Source organism: Nilaparvata lugens, chromosome 7 (genome assembly GCF_014356525.2).
Source record: "Nilaparvata lugens isolate BPH chromosome 7, ASM1435652v1, whole genome shotgun sequence".
Lineage (NCBI taxonomy): Eukaryota > Metazoa > Arthropoda > Insecta > Hemiptera > Delphacidae > Nilaparvata > Nilaparvata lugens.
This window is the reverse complement of record NC_052510.1, coordinates 6354864-6381029: the sequence shown is the minus strand read 5'-3', so window position 1 is coordinate 6381029 and position 26166 is coordinate 6354864. Positions and strand designations below refer to the sequence as shown.

At 35.8% G+C, this 26166-nt stretch overlaps 2 protein-coding genes across 8 annotated transcripts in view; one reads left to right on the top strand and one right to left on the bottom strand.

Moving 5' to 3' along the window:
• The window catches only part of LOC111055781 (src substrate cortactin), a 42066-nt gene extending 41242 nt beyond the window's left edge, over positions 1 to 824 (top strand). For all 5 annotated transcript variants that reach the window (XM_039433566.1, XM_039433562.1, XM_039433565.1 and 2 more), the window contains one exon: positions 370 to 824. In XM_039433566.1, coding sequence (XP_039289500.1) covers positions 370 to 447 — 78 coding nt within the window. In that variant the 3' untranslated portion in view covers positions 448 to 824. The remainder of the gene's footprint in view (positions 1 to 369) is intronic.
• Positions 825 to 5076: 4252 nt separating this feature from the next.
• LOC111055778 (katanin p60 ATPase-containing subunit A-like 1) overlaps positions 5077 to 26166 on the bottom strand; it is a 51375-nt gene continuing 30285 nt past the window's right edge. For 2 of the 3 annotated variants that reach the window (XM_039433559.1, XM_039433561.1), the window contains 9 exons: positions 25135 to 25303; positions 22120 to 22303; positions 20913 to 21021; positions 19394 to 19515; positions 17389 to 17568; positions 15609 to 15867; positions 12720 to 12913; positions 10979 to 11114; positions 5077 to 6770 (listed from right to left, as the gene is read on the bottom strand). In XM_039433559.1, the coding sequence (XP_039289493.1) occupies positions 10989 to 11114; positions 12720 to 12913; positions 15609 to 15867; positions 17389 to 17568; positions 19394 to 19515; positions 20913 to 21021; positions 22120 to 22303; positions 25135 to 25303 (1343 nt within the window). In that variant the 3' untranslated portion in view covers positions 5077 to 6770; positions 10979 to 10988. The remainder of the gene's footprint in view (positions 6771 to 10978; positions 11115 to 12719; positions 12914 to 15608; positions 15868 to 17388; positions 17569 to 19393; positions 19516 to 20912; positions 21022 to 22119; positions 22304 to 25134; positions 25304 to 26166) is intronic. The other variant, XM_039433560.1, reaches the window with a different exon arrangement.

Genomic DNA, 26166 nt, shown 5'->3' with positions numbered 1-26166 from the left:
TGTTGCATACATTTTGATTTGGTTGTGCTTGAACGATAGGTTGAAATGATATAAGCATTCTTACTTACATTCCATTTAATTATTTGCATTATATATAAATGTTGTGTATTTTATATAGACTATCACTAGCAGGTAACCCGTGCTCCGCAAGGGTCTACTTGACAAACTGGAAACTTGACCTACTGAAATCTTGAAGAAATTAAAATAAGCCTATAACCATCCTCGGTGAATTAAGAATCAATATGCGAACTTTCAAGTTAATCAGTTGAGTAGTCCAGACGTAATGATGCGTCATTCGTGAATTCCCTATCCCGAATGTGTATAAGCCGATTCTCCTCTCTATTATATTATAAATTTTTAATTTTTCAGATTGACGAGGGATGGTGGAGGGGCTACTGCCGTGGTCAATATGGATTATTCCCTGCCAACTACGTTCTACTGCAGTAACATTATGTTCTAAAGGCTTTTAAAATATTAATTTATTCACAACTACATAATTATTTATCATTGTAATCAGTATTTTATATATTTTCTACTACTTTGCCAGTCAATTTTATCACTATTATTTCAATTTGAATTCGCTGAAGGAGGTGCTGTATATTGTAGCATTGTGTCAAAATGACTCACAGCATTATTATGTGCAATATCAGGCACGTCTATGTCGGCTGTGATTATGAATATTGTAAGTATTCAATTTTTAATAACATACATTATAACTGAACATAATCAAAGAAACCTGTAATTCATCTATCATGAATGAACGATTCAATTATAAAATTAATGTAATATTGAATATGTTTAGTAAAATACTTTGAATAGTTCCATGTGGTGTTAATTTTATTTCATGATACTGCTTACCAAATATTACACGAATTGAATAAAATGATGGTGCAAATTTCAGCCAAAACAGAGATACTTTTTGTTTCATTGTGTTTCACGATGGATGGTTAGTCAATGGTGATACTCATTTTTTTGTGAAAAATAAAAATCTTGGGACCTTATGCTCTTTGATGCGAGGAAAACGAATCTGGAATCCGATTTGCAAAATTCCTCACCGTTCATTAGATATGGCCGTTTGAAAATTTGATGTTTGAAGCTGCATAACTCACCCTGTATAGTAGCTGGGGGTGCCAAATTTGGCTCTGACATTTCTCAGGTAATTATTGTTTCAGTGTGTTTCACGATGAAACATGGTGTTTACATGGTGATTCTCATTTTTTGGTGAAAAATAAAAATCTGGTGTGGCGCACTCACACAACTTTCCTTGCCGTTATGAAAATTTATCACCTGACGCTAGTGTTCACGCGCAACTCAAGTCTACTTATAAACAAAGATCTGAGCCAGCTGGTGACAGGACAATTACGCTGGAGACATACGAGGTCTGCTATCTCATAGTGAATCAATTAATAGAATCAACAGTTGCCAACAGTTTGCAATTGGATAATCACATTTTCTCATATTTTGAGCTTATTTTCAATTTTAGGTGGAAATCTTCTCCACTCGAAATTTTTTGTTTAAATTACATCTGAAGCCTGATAATTAGGAATCTAAAATCAAACTTTGCATAGATGGGGCGGAGCTCCTGAAATTTTTACAGATATAGGACTCGTTGCAGTTGATAGAGCTTATCAATGACTATTTCAGGTATGAATTTGATCAAAATCATTGGAGCCGTTTTTGAGAAAATCGCGAAAACCCCTGTTTTTGACAACATTTTCGCCATCTTGGATTGCATTTGATCGAAATTGTTCGTGTCGGATCCTTATAGTGTAAGGACCTTAAGTTCCAAATTTCAAGTCATTCCGTTAATTGGGAGACGAGATATCGTGTACACAGACGCACATACACTCATAAGGTGCGTACAGACTTTTGCTCTGCTCCGCAACCGAATGTCACTCCAGCAGAGCGATTGATGATCGACCGGGGAGCAACAGTGGTTCGACCGGGGAACGCGAGAAGATCTAACATCTTCCGTAACGTTCATGATGGGTGCGACTGCCGTGCGGGGGCGGAGCGACTGCGGTACGATGGAGGAACGAGGGCGGAGCGTGCTCGTTGCGGGTTGGAAGCGCGTTTATGTGTACGCAGCTTTATACACACACACATACAGACCAATACCCAAAAACCACTTTTTTGGACTCCTGGGACCTTGAAACGTATAGAAATTTAGAAATTGGGGTACCTTAATTTTTTTTGGAAAGCAATACCTATGGTAGGCTAATAGGGCAAGGAAAGTAAAAATCGCTCAAACTTCGGAACCTTATGCTCTTTGATACGAGGAAAACGAATCTGGAATCCGATTTGCAAAATTCCTCACTGTTCATTAGATATGGCCGTTTGAAAATTGCTAATTTTATGTTTTGAGCTGCATAACTCACTGTGTATAACAGCTGGGGGTGCCAAATTTGGCTCTGACATTTCTCGGGTGGAGCTTCATCTATGCGAATTTCAGCCAGAATTTCAGACGCTCGACTCAGTCTCACAGTCGTGAGGTCGCGAAGACTAGAATCGACGGGTCTGAGTGTCACCATTTGAAAGCGTCGAGAAGAGACTAGTCGCAGTCTCTTCTCGATTTGAGTCGCGTGAGTGTGAGTTGAGCCTTAACTTTCATTTGAAAACCATTGTCATCAATGGAAACCAGGGGACTTCTCTTTATGCGCTAGTTATACAGAGATGTTTTTAGTCATGTTATCCTATTGTACGTGTGTTCTAATTTAATTCTAACAAAAGGATTTTATTTGTCGCACGAATTTGGTAGCCCTACTCAATTTGTATACACACGCCAGTGTGAGTTAGTGAAAAAATCGTTCTAACTCCCTGTTACATTTCTAAAATACAAATCAAATCAAATCAAATTTTTATTTGCCATTTCAAATATAATACAAAACAATGATAAATGTCAAAAACAAAGTTAAGCAAGATAGACAATCAAAGTATTCATATAAATAAAAACTTTGTTACACAAAATAACATAATGAGCTCAGTAGTCACAAAAATCCGGAGAATTTTGATTCACTTTTCATGAATCCAAAAATTAATTAAAATCGCTCAAACTCTCAGCAATGATATAATATTTGTCTGTTATTAAAACAATAAGGCCCGGTTGCACAAAAGCCGGATAATTTTAAACCGTGATTAAATTCACGAGAGCCAATCAGAGAATGAATTTCTGAGACGGCTTCTCGTTGGATTAATCACGATTAAACTTAAACCAGATTTTGTGCAACCGGCACTAAATTGATCAAACTTTTATCTGGTATTTCAATTATTGTACATATCAAAATCACTCCTCAAGATTTTGTAATCGGGTTTGAAATATTATGTCATGTGATTGAGAAAATATTTTTGCTTGTTGAATGTGACACTGTACAAATAAATCATGATCAATGAATAAATAATATATTATTCTGATGTTTGGATTCATGCAGTTGATTTACCTGACCATACTCCCATTTTTTTTTAATTTGCAAATTTTGTGTGGAGCTCCATAACTTATTCTGCAAGTAAACTAGGGGCTATTTGGCCTAGACATTTCTCAGGTCAAGCTCTATTAATATTTCAGCCAAATCTAAGATACCTGCTTTCAGTTTTTCTCAAACAAAAAATTAAGGACTTTTTGTCTGTCCTTAAGGACAACTTTTTAAGGAAAACTGAAAGGATGGTCGAATTCGTTTGATTTTGGTACAAAATGATAGATCTTGAAATGATAGTCTTGCATTTGATGACATTGAAAATAAACACATATAATCAACTGAGACAAACACACATATTTAATGTGTGTAAGCAATAAATAATCAGTAATGCTTCTTCTAAAAAAAAAACCTCTTGCTAAGTTCTAACTCCCTGTTACATTTCTAAAATACAAATGAGCTCAGTAGTCACAAAAATCCGGAGAATTTTGAATTTCCCGCTCAAATAGTGCTCATTTGCATATTAGAAATGACCAGATTTCTACCAGGGCATCAGAAACATAGAAGAGGTACACAAATTATATGAGTGTTGCGGGTTGCCTATGCTTGCATTGGAAGGCGTTGAAAAAACCTGCTACCTCTTCAAGTGTTCTGACTCCCTGGTACAGAATTAAAACCAACTAAAATACTACCAGGGCAACAGAAACATGCAAGAGGTACTGACTGACTGGAGCGGGAAATTCAAATTTCTCGGGATTTTTGTGACTACTGAGCTCATTTGTATTGGATGAGAATTAGAACAGCACAGCAGAAAAATGCAACAGGTAACGAATTCATTTTTCATGAATCCAAAAATTAATTAAAATCGCTCAAACTCTCTCAGCAATGATATATAATATTTGACGAGAGAAACAATATAATGTCATCACCATCACATTGGCGAAATTCCTTACCGTTCATTAGATTATGGCCGTTTGAAAATTTGCAAATTTCATGTTTGAAGCCTCATAACTCATCCTGTAAAGAAGCTGGGAATGCCAAATTTGGCTCCGACATTAATTAATTTCTCAATTAAGCTTCATCTATGGTGCAAATTTCAGCCGAATCCGAGATACTTATTTCTCTCACTGTTTGCACGATGGGTTAGTCCATGGTTATTCTCATTTTTTTGTGAAAAATAAAAATCGCTCAAATTTCGGGACCTTATGCTCTTTGATTTGAGGAACACGAATCTGAAATCCGATTTGCAAAATTCCTTACCGTTCATTAGATATGGCTGTTTTGAAATTTGCAAATTTTATGTTTGAAGCTGCATAACTGACCCTGCATAGTAGCTGGGGGTGCCAAATTTGGCTCTGACATTATTCCTTAGGTAGAGTTATCTACCTGATCTATATCTATGATCTAGATCTATATCTATATCTATATCTAATGAACGGTAAGGAATTTTGCATCTGTGGTACCAATTTCTGCCAAATCTAAGAAAGATACTTTTGCATCCACTCGAAACATTTTCATCATGAATTTTTATGTAATCTGAATGAATGGTTGATTTTGTTACAAAATCATAGATCTTGAAGATACTAAGTCAGGCCTGTGATAAATATAGCAAATTTATCAATAGGAAACTAAAAATCGGGTGTAGTGAGAAATAAAAATAATTCAATTCTTTAATGTAATGTTTATTATATTTTATGTATACATTCTAGTATTAAATTATTTTTCGAAAATGAACAATTTTTATCCAGTCTACTTTTGGGTTAAATAATTGGACTCATGATAATCCATAACTGTCGTTCTATTCATGTACCTCATCAGTCATAACTGATAATTTCCACAGTTAATACAAAAAGATGGTTGTCATGGTGAACAGTGAATATATTTTTCAAATTGAAGATCCTGTCAATAAAGGATAATTCCATTTAATGGAACTGTATTAATCACAGCATTCATCAAATACAATTATTGATTTAAAAAATACAACATATTGGTCTATAACCAACTCAAAACAAATAAAGCTACATGTTTCAAGATAATTACTCCAACAATTTTCAACGTGAGAAACGTGTTACTAAAAATGTACTTTAAACATGCTTGAAAGACATTACAATAATTCAATAAATAATTATTTTTCTACAGACAAAAATAGACAGCTATCACTGAAATAAAGGAAAATTATTCATTTTTATTCTCATTCTGACTAATTATGTCATGAGATTCACATATTATTTTGATTTTTAATTAACTCGACAAAATAAATGTCAAAAGAGACTACAATTAATTTAAAAACACCATTCATGCTAAGTACTGCTTATGCCTGTATCAAAACCAATCACAGAGTTTAATAAATATTTATTTTATTTAAAAAAAATTATTAATCATGAAAATTTGCGAGAGGCTTGGCTCATGAAATATGACATAATAGATAAAAATTTCATTTTATAACTGAGTGTTAACCAGTTGAATGAGTAATGAAAAAATAGAAACTCTAATAAAAATTAATTTCTGAAGTAGCTCAAACGACTTAAAAGAGACACTATTAGCTTTACATATCAAAATATGGTATGATCAAGGAATTACATCTCATTAATGTACTAAATGATAACAAGATAAGAAAAACATCAATCTAATTTACAGAAGCTTATATTATTAATGAGTTTAGTATTTTTTGAATGTTTTGGGGGTATTAAGAACTCACTCCATAGGATCAGCTCAGTTGGGATTCATGAACTCAATAGAAATACTGAATATACTATTAAAATACTGATTTACAAATAAACAGAATACTCGTCTTTTCATTAGGTACTTATCAATGTTTTACTTGACAATATTATTGTCACAATAATATCATGATAATTAATAATAAATATCATGATGAAAATCACCTCACATTGTAGAATAACTTACTGATATGTTGTACTAGAATATTATTTCACAGATCTTGATCTCTATTTACTGAAAGACCATTGGAGATTTTAACCTTATTGAATCTCTCCAGATAAATAATAATTAGAAAATGAAATACACTAATCTGCACATTAGTATATTAGTGAATCAACTACTAAATTAATAATTTTGCTACGTTTGTTGAGTTGGCAGTTTTCAATTCAATTCCATCTGTAATTAATAAATTATTAATATTACAAGTAACATTCAATTACTTACAAACATATCATGCATGTTTCGTTTTATTGTATCAGTGGGAAACATAGGCCTATTCATTATTGAGATTATCTTGGAGAATGTCGAATCTCTAGTAAAGGCATTTTCTGTTGACGATAGCGACATCACAAGAAACGTTGTACTTGAAGTTAGTGTGATGATGGTTCCAGTCTGCACATTCAACTCACAACTGATCACCTGCAAAAAGAGAATAATTCGAAAATTACAAATTAGGTAGGCAGAACCGCAAAACATACAAAAAAAAACATAAAAAATTAAATAAATTAAGAAATTGTCAAAACCCAGATTTTATTGAAAGTTAGAAAGATTGACAATGGTGTAACAACCGAAACCGGTCTTTCTAAGGCCGGTTGCAGACGAACCACAATCGCATGTGGGATGTGGGAGCGATTATTTTCCTTCTGTGGTACCACAAACGCAGCGCATATGAAATACATTGGCAGGTATGGCAGTGGCACTGATACTTCCACAAGACGCTGCGCGCTGTGGTAGCGATTATTTTCCTTGCGATTTATTTTCCTCGATCCGCACCGAGCCGACGCCGACGTACGGCCGAGTGTCGGACGTACTACGAGTGAGAAAACAAATGCTTTTAAACGGGACACATACTACCGCACCACGTCAGCACCGTCACCGTGTTTGTTGCCCGCGCCGTGCCCGCGCCGTCACCGACTAGTCCAGTTTACTTTTTGAAGGAGACGGTGCGGCCTCGTTTAACATAGAGTGAAAAACTTATTGAAGAGATACGGAATTTTCCAGTTTTTTACGATCAAAGTGATGAGGAATATGGTTGAACAGAAAAATAAGTTGAACCAAAAAATTAGAGCCAAATAAGTCAAGCCAAAGGTATAATAGACATAATAAATAAATAATAAAACAAAAAGTATAAAATAAGGAACCCGTGACTGTGTCTTGAATTTTTAATTTAAAACTAATTACGTGTGGATGAAGAAGGCAGAAAATAACAATTTTATACCTGATATATATTCCCATTACTGATGATGGTATTGTTATGTACCGAAGTATATACAAGCACTATGATTCTCATCTTCTGTGTCTACAGGTAAGATTAAGTTTAAGATTGAAAATATAAATTGAAATTAGATGTAACAAGCTTTCATTAGTGTTATATTATCAACAATAGGTAATAATTTAACATTTATTCAGAAATCAGAGCACAGAAGCACTACAGAACTGAGACACTGCTGCCGCTCAGCTGTCGCACGGATACATGTGTTCTCCTACCACTGTACGTCGGCGCGGGCTCGGTGCGAATATATGTGTCCCGGCCTTTATCCAATGTCTTTTCCTATTCACACTCAAGGTTAGAGGTTCAAGTTTGGAGGTTTGGATATTGGGTTGTTCAAGTTTTTTCACCAACAAATTTACTAAATTTTTGTTCTCAAGAATATTTAATTCTTTCTAATATCAATATCAAGATCACATATTATCTGAGATATAGATATAGAAACCTATAGGATCACAGATCGCTCCCTGTGTGGCTGGTCCCTAATTTTAATCGGAATCATTCATAATCTGGACGAAGAAATCATTCTTTATAATTAAAAACTTTCTCATACATAAAAATTTTACATACGTGATGAATTTCTGTATCTGTTCGGAGCTCGAACGGAAAGGTGTATTGATTTTGTGCTCTCTTATCGCCGATGATTAGACTGTAGCAACCTGATCCGTCTATGGACTATTCTATTGAATTGAGCATTCTAAACTATTGAGTTAATTCGTGAGCTTTTATGTCAGTTTGGAATTATTACTTTGAGTTGTGTTAGTTGTTGTGTATTAATTGAGTTATTCATGACAGTTTTAAATTATTACTTTGAACTGTGCTTATAAAACTGTTCCAAATTCGTAATAGTATGAGTGCCTGTGGAAAGTGCAACCAACCGGTTAATCGATCTGACGTAGCTGATAAACTCTTCTGTAAGGAGTGTAATTTTTATTTTCATATAGCTTGTCTTAATATAAAATCAAGTGATTTATCATTTTTGAAAAACTCATCGTGGTGCTGTCCTGGTTGTCTTAAACAACAGCGTGCATCGAGACAACACTCGTTAGATAGCACACCAGTTAAAACTAACGTGACCCCCGAGTCAAACTCTTCGAATATGACCGATCCTACTGTCTCAATGGAGTCGTCTTTGGAGCAATTAATTAGAAATAGTCACTCGCAGTTCTCCGCCAGTATAGAGGAGTTAAAAAGTATAATTAAAACCGGTCAGGATGGGCAGAGTGAACTTAGTAGTGTGATTAGTAAGCAGAGCGAGATAATTGATCGGCAGCAGCAGCTCATAGATTCACTCCGGATTGAAATCAAAGAAGTTCGTGAGCGACTGCAGTCTACTGAGGATCGTCTCGATGACCAAGAGCAGTATACCAGAAGGAATACGCTTGAGATCCACGGTGTTCCCGGGAAGGCGGACGAAGATGTGATGGAGACGATTGCTGAGGTGGGACGAGCGGTGGGCTTGAACGTGACGCCGAGTATGGTGGACGCCTGCCATCGATTGCCGATTCGTACGGGAGGACGTCACGCGGCGGATGCAGCTGGCGGCGGTATGCGGCCGGGCCTCCCTGCGGCCATCGTCGTCAGGTTTGTGAGACGTCTCGATGCTGATCAGTTCATGGAGCTGAGAAGAAAGATAAGCGTCCTCAGAAGGCAACAGGTCCACGGTCTTGAAGGTCAAGGTCCAATCTACATCAATCGCAGTCTCACTGCTAAGAGAAGAAAACTTCTACGGATGGCTCTCGCGCATTAATCTTAACTTATTTGTGCGACCAAGGAGATAATAGCTACCTTTAGTGAGGCGCATTATAATGGCAGTGTTTGATTAGCAATGGTATTGCTATCCTTGTCTATCATTCAAGAAAGCGGATAGCGCTATCTCTTTGCTGAAGCTCTGTTGCCAGATCGTCTTTTAACAATGTAGAATTAATAAACAAAATATTTCATCTTGATCAACTATTCAAAATTCATTACGAAATTATTGAAAAATATAATTTCTTGCTTAATAAAATATAATTGATTATTTTAAACGAGAATAAACCGTTAATTACATCAATAAACCTGTATCAGCTACCGTCTATAGAAGGCATTGACAAAACAGAGGATCGGCAACGTTTTCCTCTTATCTTTCTCCACTGCCATTATAACGTGGACTTCACTATAGGTGATTTGTAGGTACATGTAACTTGTGTTGTTTTGCCATCTCTATTTAAACTGAATGTTCCCTTTTTCAGAGACAATATTGGGAAACTGTCCTTTGGTCCTCTTAACAAATCCCTCCAGTCACTTTATTACGATCTTCACTTGAACGGCAATAATAAATCTAGATGTGCACCTTCGAACCCTTTTGAAATATTGAGAAATGATCACATTCTCCGCTGATTAACGTGATTCGATTGGTCACTACTTGAATATTAATTTTTTCTTGAGAATCGGGAAACTACATTTTTGTCAATTTTAAAGCCCAGTTTTCATTAGCAGAGTTAGTGGTGGAGTTCGGTAGAGTATGTGGACCTCACTATATGGACAGGAAGTTCTCTCGAATGAGCCAATCGGCGAGCTTTCTGTTTTGTCATGCCAAATCGTCTGAGCAACGCCTCGTGTGGCTTTGCCACAAGAATCAATTCTCCAATCTCATTGACTGGATAAGGCTCTGCTTCTGAGTTAACCTCTTTACTTCTTCATCTTTTCTTTGCTGAGGGTGATGCCCACATGCAACCCAGGCTTGTGCGTGGTAAGGAGACTTGTGGGTGATGATGAGTAAAGTGGTCACCCTTCCAATGGTAGTAGCAGGCACATTATAATGGCAGTGTTTGATTTGCAATGGTATTGCTATCCTTGTCTATCATTGGCAAAGCGGATAGCGCTATCTCTTTCTCGTTCTGCTCTGTTGCCAGATCGTCTTTTAACAATGTAGATTTAATAATTAACAAAATATTTCATCTTAATTATGAAAATTCATTATGGAATTATTGAAACATATAATTTCTTGTTTAATAAAATATGATTGATTATCTTAAACGAGAATGAACAGTTAATATTACATCAATAAACCTGTATTAGCTACCGTCTATAGAAAACATTGACAAGACAGAGGAACGGCAACGTTTTTCTCCTATCTTTTTCCACTGCCATTATAACGTGGACCTCACTATAGAGCTTCTCTCGATACGCCAACCCCATCAGCGAGCTTCCTTTACTGAAGTGCCGACTGAAAAACGCCTCGAGTGGCTTGGTATGATGTATGAACAAATTGTATGAAGAAATGATAATGTTGGGAGATGAATAAATTTAATAGAGTAATATAATAAATAAATATAATACAGTAAATTTCGCAGGTAGGTCGGAAATGTGTGTTTACCTGTCCACTATCATGTGCTACCGAACTCGCGCATCCAGCGTTCGTACTTGTCGAGGTCCTCCTTTGACACACTCTTGTTGCACTTGGCCAGTGCTTCGGTGAAGTCCTGTGTTGACACCGGCAGATCCAGCTCCTCCTGCAAATTCAAATCACAACTTGAATAATAAATCTGTTGTAAACAATTTACTATCACCAAGATACATATTGGGCCATATGAATAAAACCAAAGCATATGCTCATGAGCATGAGCATGGAGCATAAGGTTTTGCTCATGAGCATTAGGTAGAATAGGTAGTAATAGCATAAGCATTTGCTATTTTTTATATGAATAAGCTTTACCTTATACTCTCACCTTATGCTCCTGAACTCTGGAGCAAATGCTCACGCATTTTAAATATTTTTCATCAGCTGATTCGCCTCTGTGGTCTTACTTTGTTTTATAGCTCACGTAAGCGCTAAATATGCAAGTAGGGGGCACCGCTTGTGTTTGCGTCGTCTGCTCTGTTTTCTATTTATGAAATGAAATGAAAAAATTCTTTATTAGGCGGAGTTAGGTCTTTTAAGTCCTCTCTACCACTCAACCACTGAATAGAGTTGTAGGTTAGTTGAGTTTAGAACTTTGAAATAATAGCGTGAAATATGTCATCTCTATAATAATCTTCAGCATAATCTTATAATATCAATAGCCTTCTTATAATCGTCTACACTCTCATCTTCTTAAATGCCTATTTCCTATTTTGTGATGGCTATCTTTATATCAGATAGTTATCTTTTGTATTTATTCTTTTATAGGAATAATGGTGATATATTATATCAAGGTTGAATCTAAAAATTTGTATAGTTCTCAACTATTGGTTGTGATCGTATCTGGTATAGTTTCCTCTTCCTTATACGAATTAGTTGAGCCATTTTACTATGAGCAAAAGGTGAAAAGCTGCTCTAGACTAGACTCACCTTTTTTGAAGCATTTGCTTCAAAATTTGAGCAAATGCTCTAGTTTATTCATACAATTTTCAGTATATGCTTTTACTTTTGAGAAAATGCTCAAACTATATTTATGATGAGCATGAGTGAAAGGTTTTGCTCAAGTTTATTCATAGAAAATGAAGCAAATACTCCATATTTTAGAAGTATAAGCAAATGCTCAACTTTATTCATTTGGCCCAATATTACTAATTTTCTACAGATATACTGACAACTATTCAGCCCGAACGCAGAGAATATGATCGGGATAGAACAACAGGCATAGCCCAAAACTATTCTGTTCTATTTCTAAGGAAAGTTAAAGTTCAAAGTTCTGTCCAAAAATATATATGAGCTAAAATTTTTGAATTTAGAATGATTAAAATACCAAATTATAGTCGAGTATTGCACTTAATATCACCGCACTATGAATAAATAAGTTATTTCAGAAAAATTTGAAGCCAAAAATATACACACAACTTTCCACTAGGCACAGCTGTTACCACTTTAATGTTACGTTGAGTTATCAATAATCCACTCGACAGTTGATCCGCAAGGGTTTGTTTAAAGCACAGATAGATTGAATTTAGACAAACTGAAAACTTGACGTACTGAAATCTTGATGAACTGAAAATAGGCCTATAACCATCCCAGGTAATTTATGAATCTATAAGCAAAATTTCAAGTTAATCAGTTCAGTAGCTAAGACCTTAGACGTCATAATGCGTCATTCGTGTATTTCCTATCCCATATAGCTAGCTATTAATCTATTACTGACCTTAGCCAACTGCTTGATCTGTTCAGGCTTGAGGCCGGCAATCTTGCGTCGCATGGACATCATAGAGGCGTCGCGACACACGTTAGTGATGTCGGCGCCCGAGTAACCCTTGAGTCGCGTCGCGATGTCACGCAGATCGACGCTGGCTTCCAACTGCACTTCACGCAGGTTGATCTTCAGCAGCGCCTCGCGTCCTGAAGCATAACATGAATCACAATTACATTGAATTAATTATTATTAACAAATAATCAAAAATAGATCAAGTTAATAATTATCAAACTAAAATCATAAGTTAATTGCCGAAACCACCCTGAAGAATCTTCAACAACGCCTCGCGACCTAACATAAATTACAATTACATCAAGGAGAGGAATAGCACAAGGTTACCTTATTTTTTCTTTCCCTATAATTTTGGTGATGTACAGAGTGTTTCAAAAAGAATGACCCAATTTTAAACAGTTATATTTATTTTAAAAAATGGTGTAAGCAAACCAATTTTACATTAAATTACTCACAGAAGTATCAAGTTTATGATGATTTATTATAAGTATTCTATGTGCCCTCCTTTTGAGGCTCGGACGACATCCAAACGGTAGCCAAATTCGTCCCAGACTGTTCGCAAGATGTCTTCTCGGACTGTAGCTACTGCATCAGTTATCCTGGTTTTTCGCTCATCAATATCAAGTGCTGAGGGAGGAACATAAAAACGATCTTAAACGTTCTTCCTCCCTTAGCACTTGATATTGAGGAGCTAAAAACCAGGGTAACTGATGCAGTAGCTACAGTCAGAAAAGACATCTTGCGTACAGTCTGGAATGAATTTTGAATTTGGCTACCGTCTAGATGTCGTCCGAGCCTTAAAAGGAGGGCACATAGAACACTTATAATACATCATCATAAACTTGATACTTCTGTGAGTAATTTGATGTAAAATTGGTTTGTGTACACCATTTTTTATAATAAATATAACTGTTTAAAATTGGGTCATTCTTTTTGAAACACCCGGTACTTATTGTATGAATCAATCAAAGTTAATTATTATCAAACTAAAATCATAAGTTAAATGCTGAAACCACCCTGAATAATCTTCAACAGCGGCTCGTGGCCTAACATTAATCACAATTAGATCAAGTTAATTATCTATATAAATAAAAATCGAGCCTCAAATTCTGACATTCAATATTTTTTTATGTGTGTACCGAATTTGATTATTTTTTTAGTTGTATTCGTTATGTTCAGGACCAGGTTTATGGCCTATCAAATTTATAATCCGACTTCAGGACTCTTTCCTTCGGTCCTTCAAAGATCACATATAATCCTTATGGGAGAAGATTTGTGAGCTGGTCACACACAGAAATAAAAATCAGCTGTTATAATCATTGCGTCATACAACAGCCGTCAGTAGATAGTAGACAAGAGTGTGTTCTGCTCCATAATCGCCCATTATTCTAAAACAAAATTACTGTTCTGTGTGTAACCATACAGCAGTGCGGCCTCAGGTTAAATACTTACATGCTTTAAAGACATGGCTTTGTTTCGAATAATTGTGCTGTCTTCGGTGTTCAGAATTGATTGATTCTTAGTAAATTATTTATTTTTCAGTTGGGAAATCATCTATGTAAATAAAATGCCGCATCGCGCCTCCTCAGTTGAGCATCCAGCTAAAGTTTGTCATGAGATGTATTCAACTATTGAGCGGTACGAAGTTCGCCGGGCCAGCTAGTTATAAGAAGAAATTCAAAAGTTAAATGCTTAAACCAACTTCACCTACTGTAAATATTGACAACAGGGTCGAAGGAGATTCTATGAGAGTCACTATCCAAAAATTAATCGAACCCGGTACCTCCTAATTGCTAATGCTGAAACCACCTTCTGCTACTGCTAATATTGACAACAGGTTGAACAGCCACAAGGAATTTCGAAGAGGGTTACTGTCCAAAAATTATTAGCTAGCCCAGGTATCGATCCCGGTATCTCCTAATTGCTAGTCAGGTGTGCTCACCTTCACATCTCAACCGACAATGTTCATTATTTGTGCGTAAATGCATTCTGCCGTCGTTTTACAAATCTTTGGATCTATCAAGTAGTAATATATAGAAGTATTAATAGAATTCAACAAATCAAACATTTTACAGCTCATAACTATTACGAGGTAACTCATGTATGATGTAGTATGATAGTTATGATTGTATGTTAGTGTATAGTGAGGTGAAGGTTATCATGACAGTGGAGAAAGATTGGAGAACAGTGTTGCCGAATTTCTGCCGATTAAATGTTTAGTTGAATGTACTAAATTTTTCAAAATTAATCCGACAACGTATCAGAGCAAAGGTCTATAAAAATCATTGAGGCGACTCTATCAGCATGTCTTGGTTTGCACTGCATCAAACTTTCAGTGGTCACCAATCACTAAGGCTGCCATATCTCAGTTAATATTGGTCCAATCTTAAAAAGTCAGGTACCAATCGATAGATAATTAAATTTACTAAAAAAGTTATTTTTGTATTTTTTTGTAAAACCAACGGTTTCTGAGTTATTCAAGAAACAAAATTTTAAAAGGCCGCCATTTTGTTTTATGAATTTGAAAAATTATCATAATTTTGTTGTAGCTTTGTCTAGTTATTATAAATGTTTGTGCAAAGTTTCAACTTCGTATGTTCAACCATTATTTAGAAAAAAATAATAAGTGAAAAAAGCAAAATGGCCGCTGTGTGAGTAACTGAAGACTTCCGAACAATTTAAATATGATATTTAGATAAATTATGTTTTTCACCCAGGAACAATGCCCTAGAGTATTGGTAGGGAGTTTGTGTATATCAATGTCAAATATATCAATTATTGTGTATATCACCCTGTATATCAATGTAGTGTATAAATAGAGTATAATACCAGCACTGTTGGGCAGCGGAATATAGATGCGTTTCTCGAGTCGCCTCCTGAGAGCCTCGTCGATGTCCCAGGGGAAGTTGGTGGCGGCCAGCACCATGACCACCTTGGAGGGATCCTCACCAGAGCTGATGCCGTCCATCTGCACCAGCAGCTCAGACTTGACGCGTCGCGACGCCTCGTGTTCGGACTCGGAGCCGCGTCGCGAGCACAGCGAGTCGATCTCGTCAATGAAGATGGTCGACGGTGCGTAGAAACGCGCCTGCAACAACACAAAAATAAAAAAAAACTAATAAGAAAAGAATAGAAACTTTATTTGTCACAAAAACACAGTTTGACATACAAACAAGATCAGATAGAATAAGATTACGGCCCAGTTACACAAAATCCTGGTATTTTTCTATTGACGATATAAATGGCATTCATGTAATAACATTGGTAGATAAAATAATAAGGAAATTCTTGTGCTATTTTTCTATTTCAACAAATTTATTTTTATTTATTTATTGTATAAAATACTATAATCATAATACAATTATGACATTGGAGGAAAAACTAGGCTAAGCCTGTACTATTTCTCTCCAAAAATTTTGATAAAATGTTAATGTTGTCCAAAAGATAAGGTTATATAGTCACACACTGCTTCGTCACTTGATTTTCGGTCCAGAAATGATGATTTAAAATTTTGAATTTTGAAGGTTGATTTTATACTCTAAATGAATCACAATAAATTAAAAACTTTAGAAATATTGTACTTATTTAAAAAATTTGAATACAAAATCAAAAACCTACTCACTATTTGTTATTCACAGCTCTAAAATATATTTAGACTCAAATATATATTTGACAAACATGTTTGTTGACACAGTTTGGGCAAATTTTATTATGTTTGACAAACAATGTTTGCCCGTGACCAGTGTAGACGCGTCACCAAACAAAATATTTGTAAGTGGGTAGAACAGGTTTTAGGTTTTACAGAAAACACTGAAAATGTTTGGAAAAACAGTAATTTTTTGTTTGACAAAGAATGATTGTCCAAATTTTTTAAAAGGTTTGTCCCTGAGTCCCTCAAAAAATATGTTTGCCGAACATGTATGTCGAACATTTGTTCAGTGTGGACACGGCTTAACACAGTCCAAAATAAGGTTAGTCTTTCATGTACAATTTCTATAGTTTCAGACCAAAATAAACATAGAATCTATAATTTTTTAATTAAGATGGCCTAAATTGATTAGAAATATTTCACTCAATTACCACTTGGAACGATATAATATTGAGTTATTTAATAAAATTTGAAACCATAGAGGAAACAGAAACTTAACTTAATTTACTCACAGCAATACAGAAGGCTACATTGATAATGGTGTATGATGTTTCAGAATGGTTGAAATGAAGATAATATAAAAAAGGAGTAAAACATGAAGAATGTGATGGGAGAATAACAAAAAGAATAGGGATATCTTGCAACAAGCTACTTGGCTCGTAAGTAGGCTACGAGGAGAGAATGTTAATAGTGGCATAGTAGCCATCCACTCTCTCGCACTCGTCGTCATTTTTACGCACTTGGCGAGAGTGTGGAGCCGGCATGAAACTACATTTCAAATTTGTCACTATATTAAAGTGTCCATAAACTCTCATTTGAACCGTGAATGGATTTAGGATGGCACCAACATATCATTCGTAAAAAAACATTTGATTTGTGAATGGCTTTAGGACTGCGCCAACATACCATTCATAAAATATCATTCGAAACGTGAATGGAATTAGGGTAGCGCTAACATACCATTTCGAAGAGCAGCCTGACGAGCTTCTCGGACTCGCCGCGATACTTGGAGGTGAGTGTAGAGGAGGAGACATTGAAGAATGTGGTGCCGCATTCGGTGGCCACTGCCTTGGCCAGCATAGTCTTGCCTGTGCCAGGGGGGCCAACCATCAGTACGCCTTTCCACGGCCGCCTTATGCCCTGCACAACCAATTCATACACAATCAATGCATAGAATAAAAAAAAATATTGAGATTTATTAACAATATTAAATTTGTCAACATTTAATATTGGATAATAATAAAGTATTTCAAAAGAGCTACTTGAATTGTTCAATTAATAAAGAAATAACTATATACAGGGTGTTTCACGGACTTCTTTTTGTTCCCCAAGATCAAGAGACAACTCAAGGGGACGCGGTTTGGAACTCTGGAAAACGTTCAACGTGCTACGACGAGGGCTCTAGACAGCATAGAGGTTGCCGACTTCCAGGGAGCGTTCAGGGATTTGAAAATCCGGTATCAGCGTCTTATCGACTCCAATAGGGACTACTTTGAAGATATCTGATGAAAAATTGTACATATTTTGCCCATAAAAAATTTCCTGAGGTCAGTCCGGTTACTTATTATACAGACTATGTATATCAGCAGGGATCGATAAAAACTTGTGTTAGCCGTGACCTGGCTAAAAACGTTTGTTCATAATTGGGTTTGAACCCGGCACTTCTAGACTACTACACAACCACTATATCCACTTGACCACGGATCACCAAATAAGTAAATGAGGATGATAATACTTGCTAAATTTTTAATTGCAGCTTATTATCTTCGTAAAGGAAAGATTAAAAGACGTAGATATCAAGTTCACCCGATGGTCGCCCAAAGAGCATTTCAAAGGGAATTTAGTACCATTATATACTTCATTGCTTGGGGATGAAGATACATTTTTTAACTACCTCAGAAATTTTGATGAGTTATTTCGAGCTTGCATCACCATTGGGAATACTTGCAGTCACTTTAAGCTACGGATCAAATAAATGTAGATAATATTAATAATATATGATTTTTCCAATAAAAAAATTAGAAAAGATTGAAGAAATGTATAGAAAAACTCTGAATTCAAATATGACACTATTAATTGAATTCATTCATTATGCTATTCAAATCAATATCAGCTGATTGTCGGGCAGAGGTGTCAGCACATTGGCCCATATGAATAAAACCAGAGCAAATGCTCATGAGCAAGAGCATGGAGCATAAGGTTTTGTTCATGAGCAAAAGGTAGAAGCAAAAGCATTTGCACATTTTTATATGAATAAGCTTTACCTTATAATCTTACCTTATGCTCCTGAACTCTGGAGCAAATGCTCACGTATTTTAAAGATTTTTCATCAGCTGATTCGCTTTTGTAGCCTTACATTGTTTTTATAGCTCACGGAAGCACAAATATGCAAGTAGGGTGCACCGCTTGTGTTTGCGTCGTCTGCTCTGTTTTCTATTTATGAATAGAGTTTTAGGTTAGTTGAGTTTAGAATTTTGAAATAATAGCGTGAAAAAATGTTATCTCTATAATAATCTTGGTTGTGATAGTATCTGGTATAGTTTCCTCTTCCTCATACGAATTAGTTGAGCCATTTTACTATGAACAAAAGGTGATAAGCTGCTCTAGACTGGATTTACCTTTTTTGAAGCATTTGCTTCAAAAGTAGAGCAAATGCTGTAGTTTATTCATACAATTTTGAGCAAAAGCTTTTACTTTTGAGCAAATGCTCAAACTATTTTTTTGATGAGCATCATCAAACCAGCAAAAGGTTTTGCTCACGTTTATTCATAGAAAATGAAGCAAATGCTCCATATTTTAGAAGGATAAGCAAATGCTCAACTTTATTCATATGGCCCATTGGTTATGTTGCGATCGGGTTAGTAATCAGTACAGCTCTGAAAGCTTCTACTCGTTTCAATAGCGCGTCAGTCAACCGATGGAACGGATGCGCTATAAAAATGCACATAAATATGCTATAGATTACCTTGAAATAGTCGGGCATCCACATAGGTAAGACGACAGCTTCTTCTAGGAGTCGTTTAGCTTCCTGTAGGTCGGCTATGTCGTCCCACCTGATGTTCGGGTTCTTCTGTACAATATCTCGTTCTGAAAACAAAATTCAGAATCAATTTCCAACACATATTATTCAATACAGTACTATACTTCCATGATTTTGGGAGAATTATACACATCAAATTATAGCCAATCCGAATTTTCCAAGTACAGTAATGAAAGTTATTTTGCTTTTGAAAATGTCTACAACTAGGGTTATGAAAATAATTGTCAAGTATAATAATATGTAGTATAATAGTGTAACACGAAAGTTGTTATTATAATTTGTTTTTAATCTATTATTTTATATTAAAAACTTTTCAAAAAAGGGTAGGTACCAACTATAATGTAATTTTATAAATGAAAATAAGTAGCCCTGAATTATACAAACAATTCAAGAAGATATACTAGTGTAATATGTATAGCCTAATAGTGTTGGTTATGTTAAGTATATAAATATGATTAAAGCGTGGTTTTCTCTAGTAGAGTTAGTGGTCTGGTTAGTAACTGGCATACTAACTCTACCGAGCTAACTCTACTCTACTTACTTGGTCGAGTAACTGTTTTCACTACAATTGAGAATAGTAGGTAAAGTGTGTTGTCTAGTGAACAGAACTAACTTTAGAATGTGAATACTTTTTAATAAATTAACAATCGAACACTTATTAAAACTTTAATAAATCAACATTTTTTGATTAGTTAAAACTTTCTAATAAATAACAATATTTCTTGAACATTTTGAGGGAAGTTTGATAGTCCTGAGGGAACTTGATAGCCGACGGCACGACTCTACTCTACTAGCTCGAGCCTGTTTTCATTAGCATAGTAGTGGTAGAAAACGGTGAGAAGCGGTGGTGGGAGAAGGCAAGTGGTAGAGTACTATCATAGAGAAGCAATAGCATAAATAGATATCCCATGGTATAGGGCGTTTATGTCGCAACTTTTACTGTTATCTCAAGCCGATTACTGTCGATTATTTTTACTGTTTTGACCGGATAAGAGTGTATGAACGGCACAATATGAGAGACTACCAGCGTCATAAAGCTTCACAGGAAAGAACTACGTGGACTATCAACTTGAGATAACAGTAAAAGTTGCGACATAAACGCCCTATACCATGGGATATCTACTTATGCTATTGTTTCTCTATGGGTCTATCCCACTCTACTCTAGCATGAACGTTTTCATTGGGAGAGTTCACAAGATAGTTAGTAATTGCACAGGGAACTCTACCACTAACTCTACTAATGAAAACAACCAGGCTTATACGTAATTGACAAGTCACCAGTCAAATGAGTCATACTCAAATGTGATGTAAAGTGACAATTCGACAATTAAAATAGAATTACTTCTTTATTCTATGACTGAATACGACCGGATTATTGGTATTTTCTTATAAAAGCAAATGAATCAAAACATACAAATAACTATAATGAAATCTTGTAACTTACCTAGCATATCAACCAAGTCTTTGTCAGGACCTGATGAATCGAACCTCCTCTCTTCCACCTGTTCTTGGTTATCCTTTTCTTCCTTTTCTTTGTTGTCTGTTTTCTCCTGCTGTAAAAAAGGAAATCACAATAATAATTTATGAATAATGAATAATCGATGATAGCATGACACTTAGGCAAGACGATAATTTTGATAAGTAAAAGAGACTCAAGAAGTTGGACTGAAAATTATGTTTGTATTTGTATTTTTATATTATCCATCTACAGAGTGAGTCATATGTATGGGAACCCTTCAATAAAATGGAGACTGTTGTGGATGTAATACTGTAACTTTCAGGATAAGTTATTGGTCGAATACTCTACCTTTTGACGTACAACTGAATTTCAACCCCTCATAAGGGGGTTGAAACTCGAATATTTTAGAAGTAAGCACCCAATCTTTGGTACATCATTTAAAGACCTTCTCGAAACAAGAAAAATTGCATCAATAAAAATGTTCTATGATACTTGTAACCAAAATGACGGCTGATTGAAAGTTTTAGTTTTTGAAGAAATCAGGGGTTGTAACTCAAATATGTTTAATGTATACACCCACTGTGTTGTACATCATTAAGGCCTCTCCAAAACAAGAAAGATGACATTAATGAAAATGTTCTATGATACTTGAATCCAAATTGGCTTGTATCCAATCATTTCTTTTTTAAAAACTAAAACTTCAATCAGCTGCCATTTTGGATACAAGTATTATAGAACATTTTAATGTTCCATGCCATCTTTCTTGATTTGAGAAGGTCTTTAAAATGATGAACCACACAATGGGTGTTTACATTTAAAATATTTGAGGTGTTTGTTCACTTTGTCTGACGAGCAAATCTGCCAATGTAGGAACGGCTGGAGAACTACAGAATGAATGACAGGGACAGTTAGTTACTCTGTGCTTTAAAAGGGTGTTCACTTAGTCTGCACAGCTAGTCCACTACCTCCGTTAACGTAAGTAGTGGCTAGTCTGCACATGTAGGAAAATCCCAAGAACTACAGAATGAACGACAGAGAAACTTAGTTCCTCTGTGCTTCAAAAGGGTGTTCAATTTGTCTGTTGTGTAAACACTCTCAAAAGAACTAACGGCATTCTCTTACACGCCACAGAACACAGTTTAAATATTGCAAAAAATACATCAATTATTGAAAACAGAGACAGATGACTCACATTATTTACACCATTACTAGGAGTGGAATCCTTCCTTAAGGTAGTCCGGCCTTTCTCATCCTTTCGACCCGATTTGACATTATTCCTTTGTGAATTATTGTTATTAGTCTTTTGATTACGATTAGTTGTGCGGACGTCACCCTTCTTCTGCTGCCCTCGGTTTTGTTTTATCGATGGGCCGTTTCTGCAAACAAAAAAACGCTATTTTAACATGATATAATGAATAATACTTATTGAAATAATAGTAATAATAATAGAAATAATAATAGTAATAAAAATAATATTAGTGATAATAATGTGAAATATTTATTATATGTTTGGTTTTGAAGCATCTAAATTTAAAAATCTATTTTGTGAAAATAATTAAGGACTAAAAATTTTATAAAGTGAACAACTACAAGACTTAACCTATTTCGGACTATGTGTAACCTTATCTAAATTTGGGAGAGGAATAGCACAAGGTTGCCTTATTTTTTCTCTCCCTATCATTTTAATGATGAACTTATTGTATAAATCAATAAAGAATGATGAATATGTAATAAGTCAAAATCAACAAAAAAGTATAATTTTGACAGTACAGTGACAGTAATTGTGACTGTGACTGTGTTGTGTTATCACTGTGTTTGGCAGTGAGTATAATTATGACTGGCTTGTGTTCTTCCTATAATTTCTGTCTATAGACCAATTCAACAATAAATAATCTCAATTTCGAATATTCCTATAAATTTGAAGTGCAGCTTCAAAACTTTTTTTAAAGTTTAGTTTTTTACCACTTCAAGGAAACAAATTATCACTATATGCTACACTATAACTAGGAGATAATGCAGATATGTTCAACTGAAATTAATAAAAACAATATAAAACTTGTAGTATTGTTTTTTATTAATTTGAATATAGTAGCCCATATAAGTGAAGTGATTTTATGTTCAGTTGATTATAACTATATTCAATAAAAAGCTACACTATATTGCTCTATTGTCATCTATTTCCCTAAACACTGATCGACTTTGTAGGTTATGTTTTCTTGTTCACGTGTGAATGTGAGCCTATTATTATAAGGCAGCTCACTATGGAACAGAATATATTGAAAAAAACGTTTATTGCATCAGAACAAGCTACCTTAAGCAAACCTTCAACTCGCCCCCTGTGGGTTGGGGGAGCTTTGAGTTGAAAATCGTACTCAAGAATTTGTTGAAAACCAGAATACACCCACAGTATCCCTGCTTGTCGTAAGAGGCGACTAAAAGGGACCCCCATTCCAAAACCCTTCTTCTCCTTCTTATATTATGCTTTGGAACTTTTCATTTCTAGAATGGCATTTTTTCCATTGACTTAGCTTTGTGCCATTCTCTCTTGGTAGAGAGTAACTGGGAAGGATATTTTTAATATTCTTTCCAAAGAATGGACAATGGTATGTCCAAAGCTCCGCCAATTTATGTAGATGCATTACAATATTATCTTGTATAGTTATTCCAAATGCATTTTTTTTCATATCATCATACAGTTCAATAATTAATTTCTTAGTTTATGTTATGTAAATTCATCTAAAACTTTGCTGTATTGTAAGCTATTGTATAGATGTATAAGCCAGTATATATTGCAATTTACATAAATAAATGAAGTACTCAATCAATTAATCAATCTCTCTTTTTCTATCTGTCAGCCTTCCTTGGTCATATTCCTACTTCTTCTAAGGCCAACCCAAGGTGTGATGTGGACCGTGCTGATGGGTGGTGCTTTTATATGGTGATTCTAACGGTGCCAGCAGGATACCAGGCGCCCCCCTGCAGTATTTAGCCTTGCTTGGACCTGCGTGGCTCTGTCTGGGTTGACTCCACTTCCCTAGCTGTTCGTGAACCACATGAACAAACCAAACTCCAAGGCAACACCAAATGTTGCCTTGTCTTCAAATCCATCAGGATCTGCCCCATCAGGGCAGGTTCCTCAATCTGGAATGGATGCTTTAGGAACACAGGAAGTTCCATTGCACTCTCATGTAGAGGCTATCAACATTGAAAAAGGCTTCAACTGATCACAACATGGATGACATTAGCTCGATCACATCACCCCAACTGGAGAGGAAGGATGAGCTTCTCAGACCACTTCTCAAAGAAGGGCGGCCAATCAGGCAAAACTTCTTGAAAGAGGTGAGGCTTTTGACCCTGCAAAGTTTCGGAAGGGCAAAAATAAAAAAACCCAAGAGATGGGTGAAACTTCGGGCACAGAAGTGGGTCAAGAGGCTGAGTCGAGGGTGGCCAGGTGCCCAAGAGGCGATTTGGCGACCTCTCCCTCAGCGGAAGGACCTACAAAGAAAGCCAGGAGTGGAACTCACATAGGTCACGAGGACCAATCAGTCTCTAGAGACTGCCAAGCATATCACACTGGATTGAAAGAGACTAGGGGCAAGAAGAAGGGCTCTATTTGGCTGCAAGAAACCAGGTGATGAATGGGATGTTGATATAGGAAAAAACTCCTGGATCTTCTAAAGGACACAGGTATTGGTTTGCCCAACTAACGTACTTGGGAACACAATAAGCTCCGATTGACGTGTGGGGTTCTTTGAACCTTTGGATCCTTGAATCCGCCCCTTCATAACATACATACATACAAACTTTCAACTCTCGCTTCAAACAGTCTCTAAACTCTCGTTCTGAAACCCAGCGTTACTTTTGACACGATTTCGGTGGTGAAATCAGATCTCCCAAACTTTGGTTACAATCATCAGTGGGTTATAAAACGAATGGTTAGCTTGAATTTTGTTCGTATTGTAGAGAATTTTCACGTATATTCTGAATAGAAGTTTGATTGATTAACCTACTCTAGAACATGGCACGCCATACTGGAGTAGGTCAATTTCCACACAGAAAACACTAAATATGAAGAAAACACATTATAAGAAATTTCTGAAACTAACTATTGTATGTAATTGTAAACTATATAATATTTTCTGTAATTGATGTAGTATTTTTAGTTTTTTGGGGGGAAATAAACATTTTTTATTTATTGATTGTTCACCTGTGATCGACGGGCGTGGGCGGTGGCCATACGTCAGGATCGCGCTCGTGCGGGTGCGGGGGAGGCCAGATGTCCGGGTCTCGAATGGACGAGTTGTTGAACCAGATCGACGCATCCCGCGTCGGCTCCTCGAACGCCAACCCACTGTGGTTGTTGCGCAGGATTGAGCCTAAACAGCCACAACAAACCTCATTGAAATACAGGGTGTCCCACGAAAGGTGTAATAGCCCAAGACCAAAAATATTCTACATTAAATTTGCAACAAAAAATGTCCAGTAACATTTTTTTTATATCGACGATATTTTCGAGATATATAGATTTTCCTGTCTTTTTTTTCTTCAGGGCTACTTTTGAATATAAATAAAAATATAAATCTGAGTACCCTTTTTTAATTATTTCCTCACGACATGTTTCAGCCACTAATGCCATTTTCAAGAAATAGGAATACTGACTTGAAAATGACATTAGTAGCCGATACATGTCGTGAGGAAATAATTAAAAAAGGGTACTCAGATTTATAGTTTTAGTTATATCAATTTTCCTATATTTTCGTCACATTTATTCATTTCCTTTATTGTACAAAGCACTTTAATCATAATACAGTAGAACGTCAATAATCCGGATTAATTGGGACTGGACCCCATCCGGATTATCAAATTATCCGGATTATCGAAATTACGTTAAAAAAACGGTCAGCACGCACTATTCAAGAAACAAAGCTGTTAAAATTGCATATACAGTATTCAATTATTGGTAGGTAGAGTATAAGGTATATACATTCTCCCCGCTTCGCGCCATTCTCCCGTCGCCCGCTCTAAAGTAAGGAGCTTAGCGCCGAGGACAGAAGGTACGCAAATTTTATTTCTTGCCAGAGACGAGTCCGGATTTTTGACGTCCGAATTATCGAGGTTCTACTGTATAAAATAAGACCATGGAGGAAAAATTAGACAGCGCCTGTACCATTTCTCTCCTAAATTTTGATAAGAATTTGTTGTCCAAAGTTATTGATATACGTCAATAAAACATAAAGAG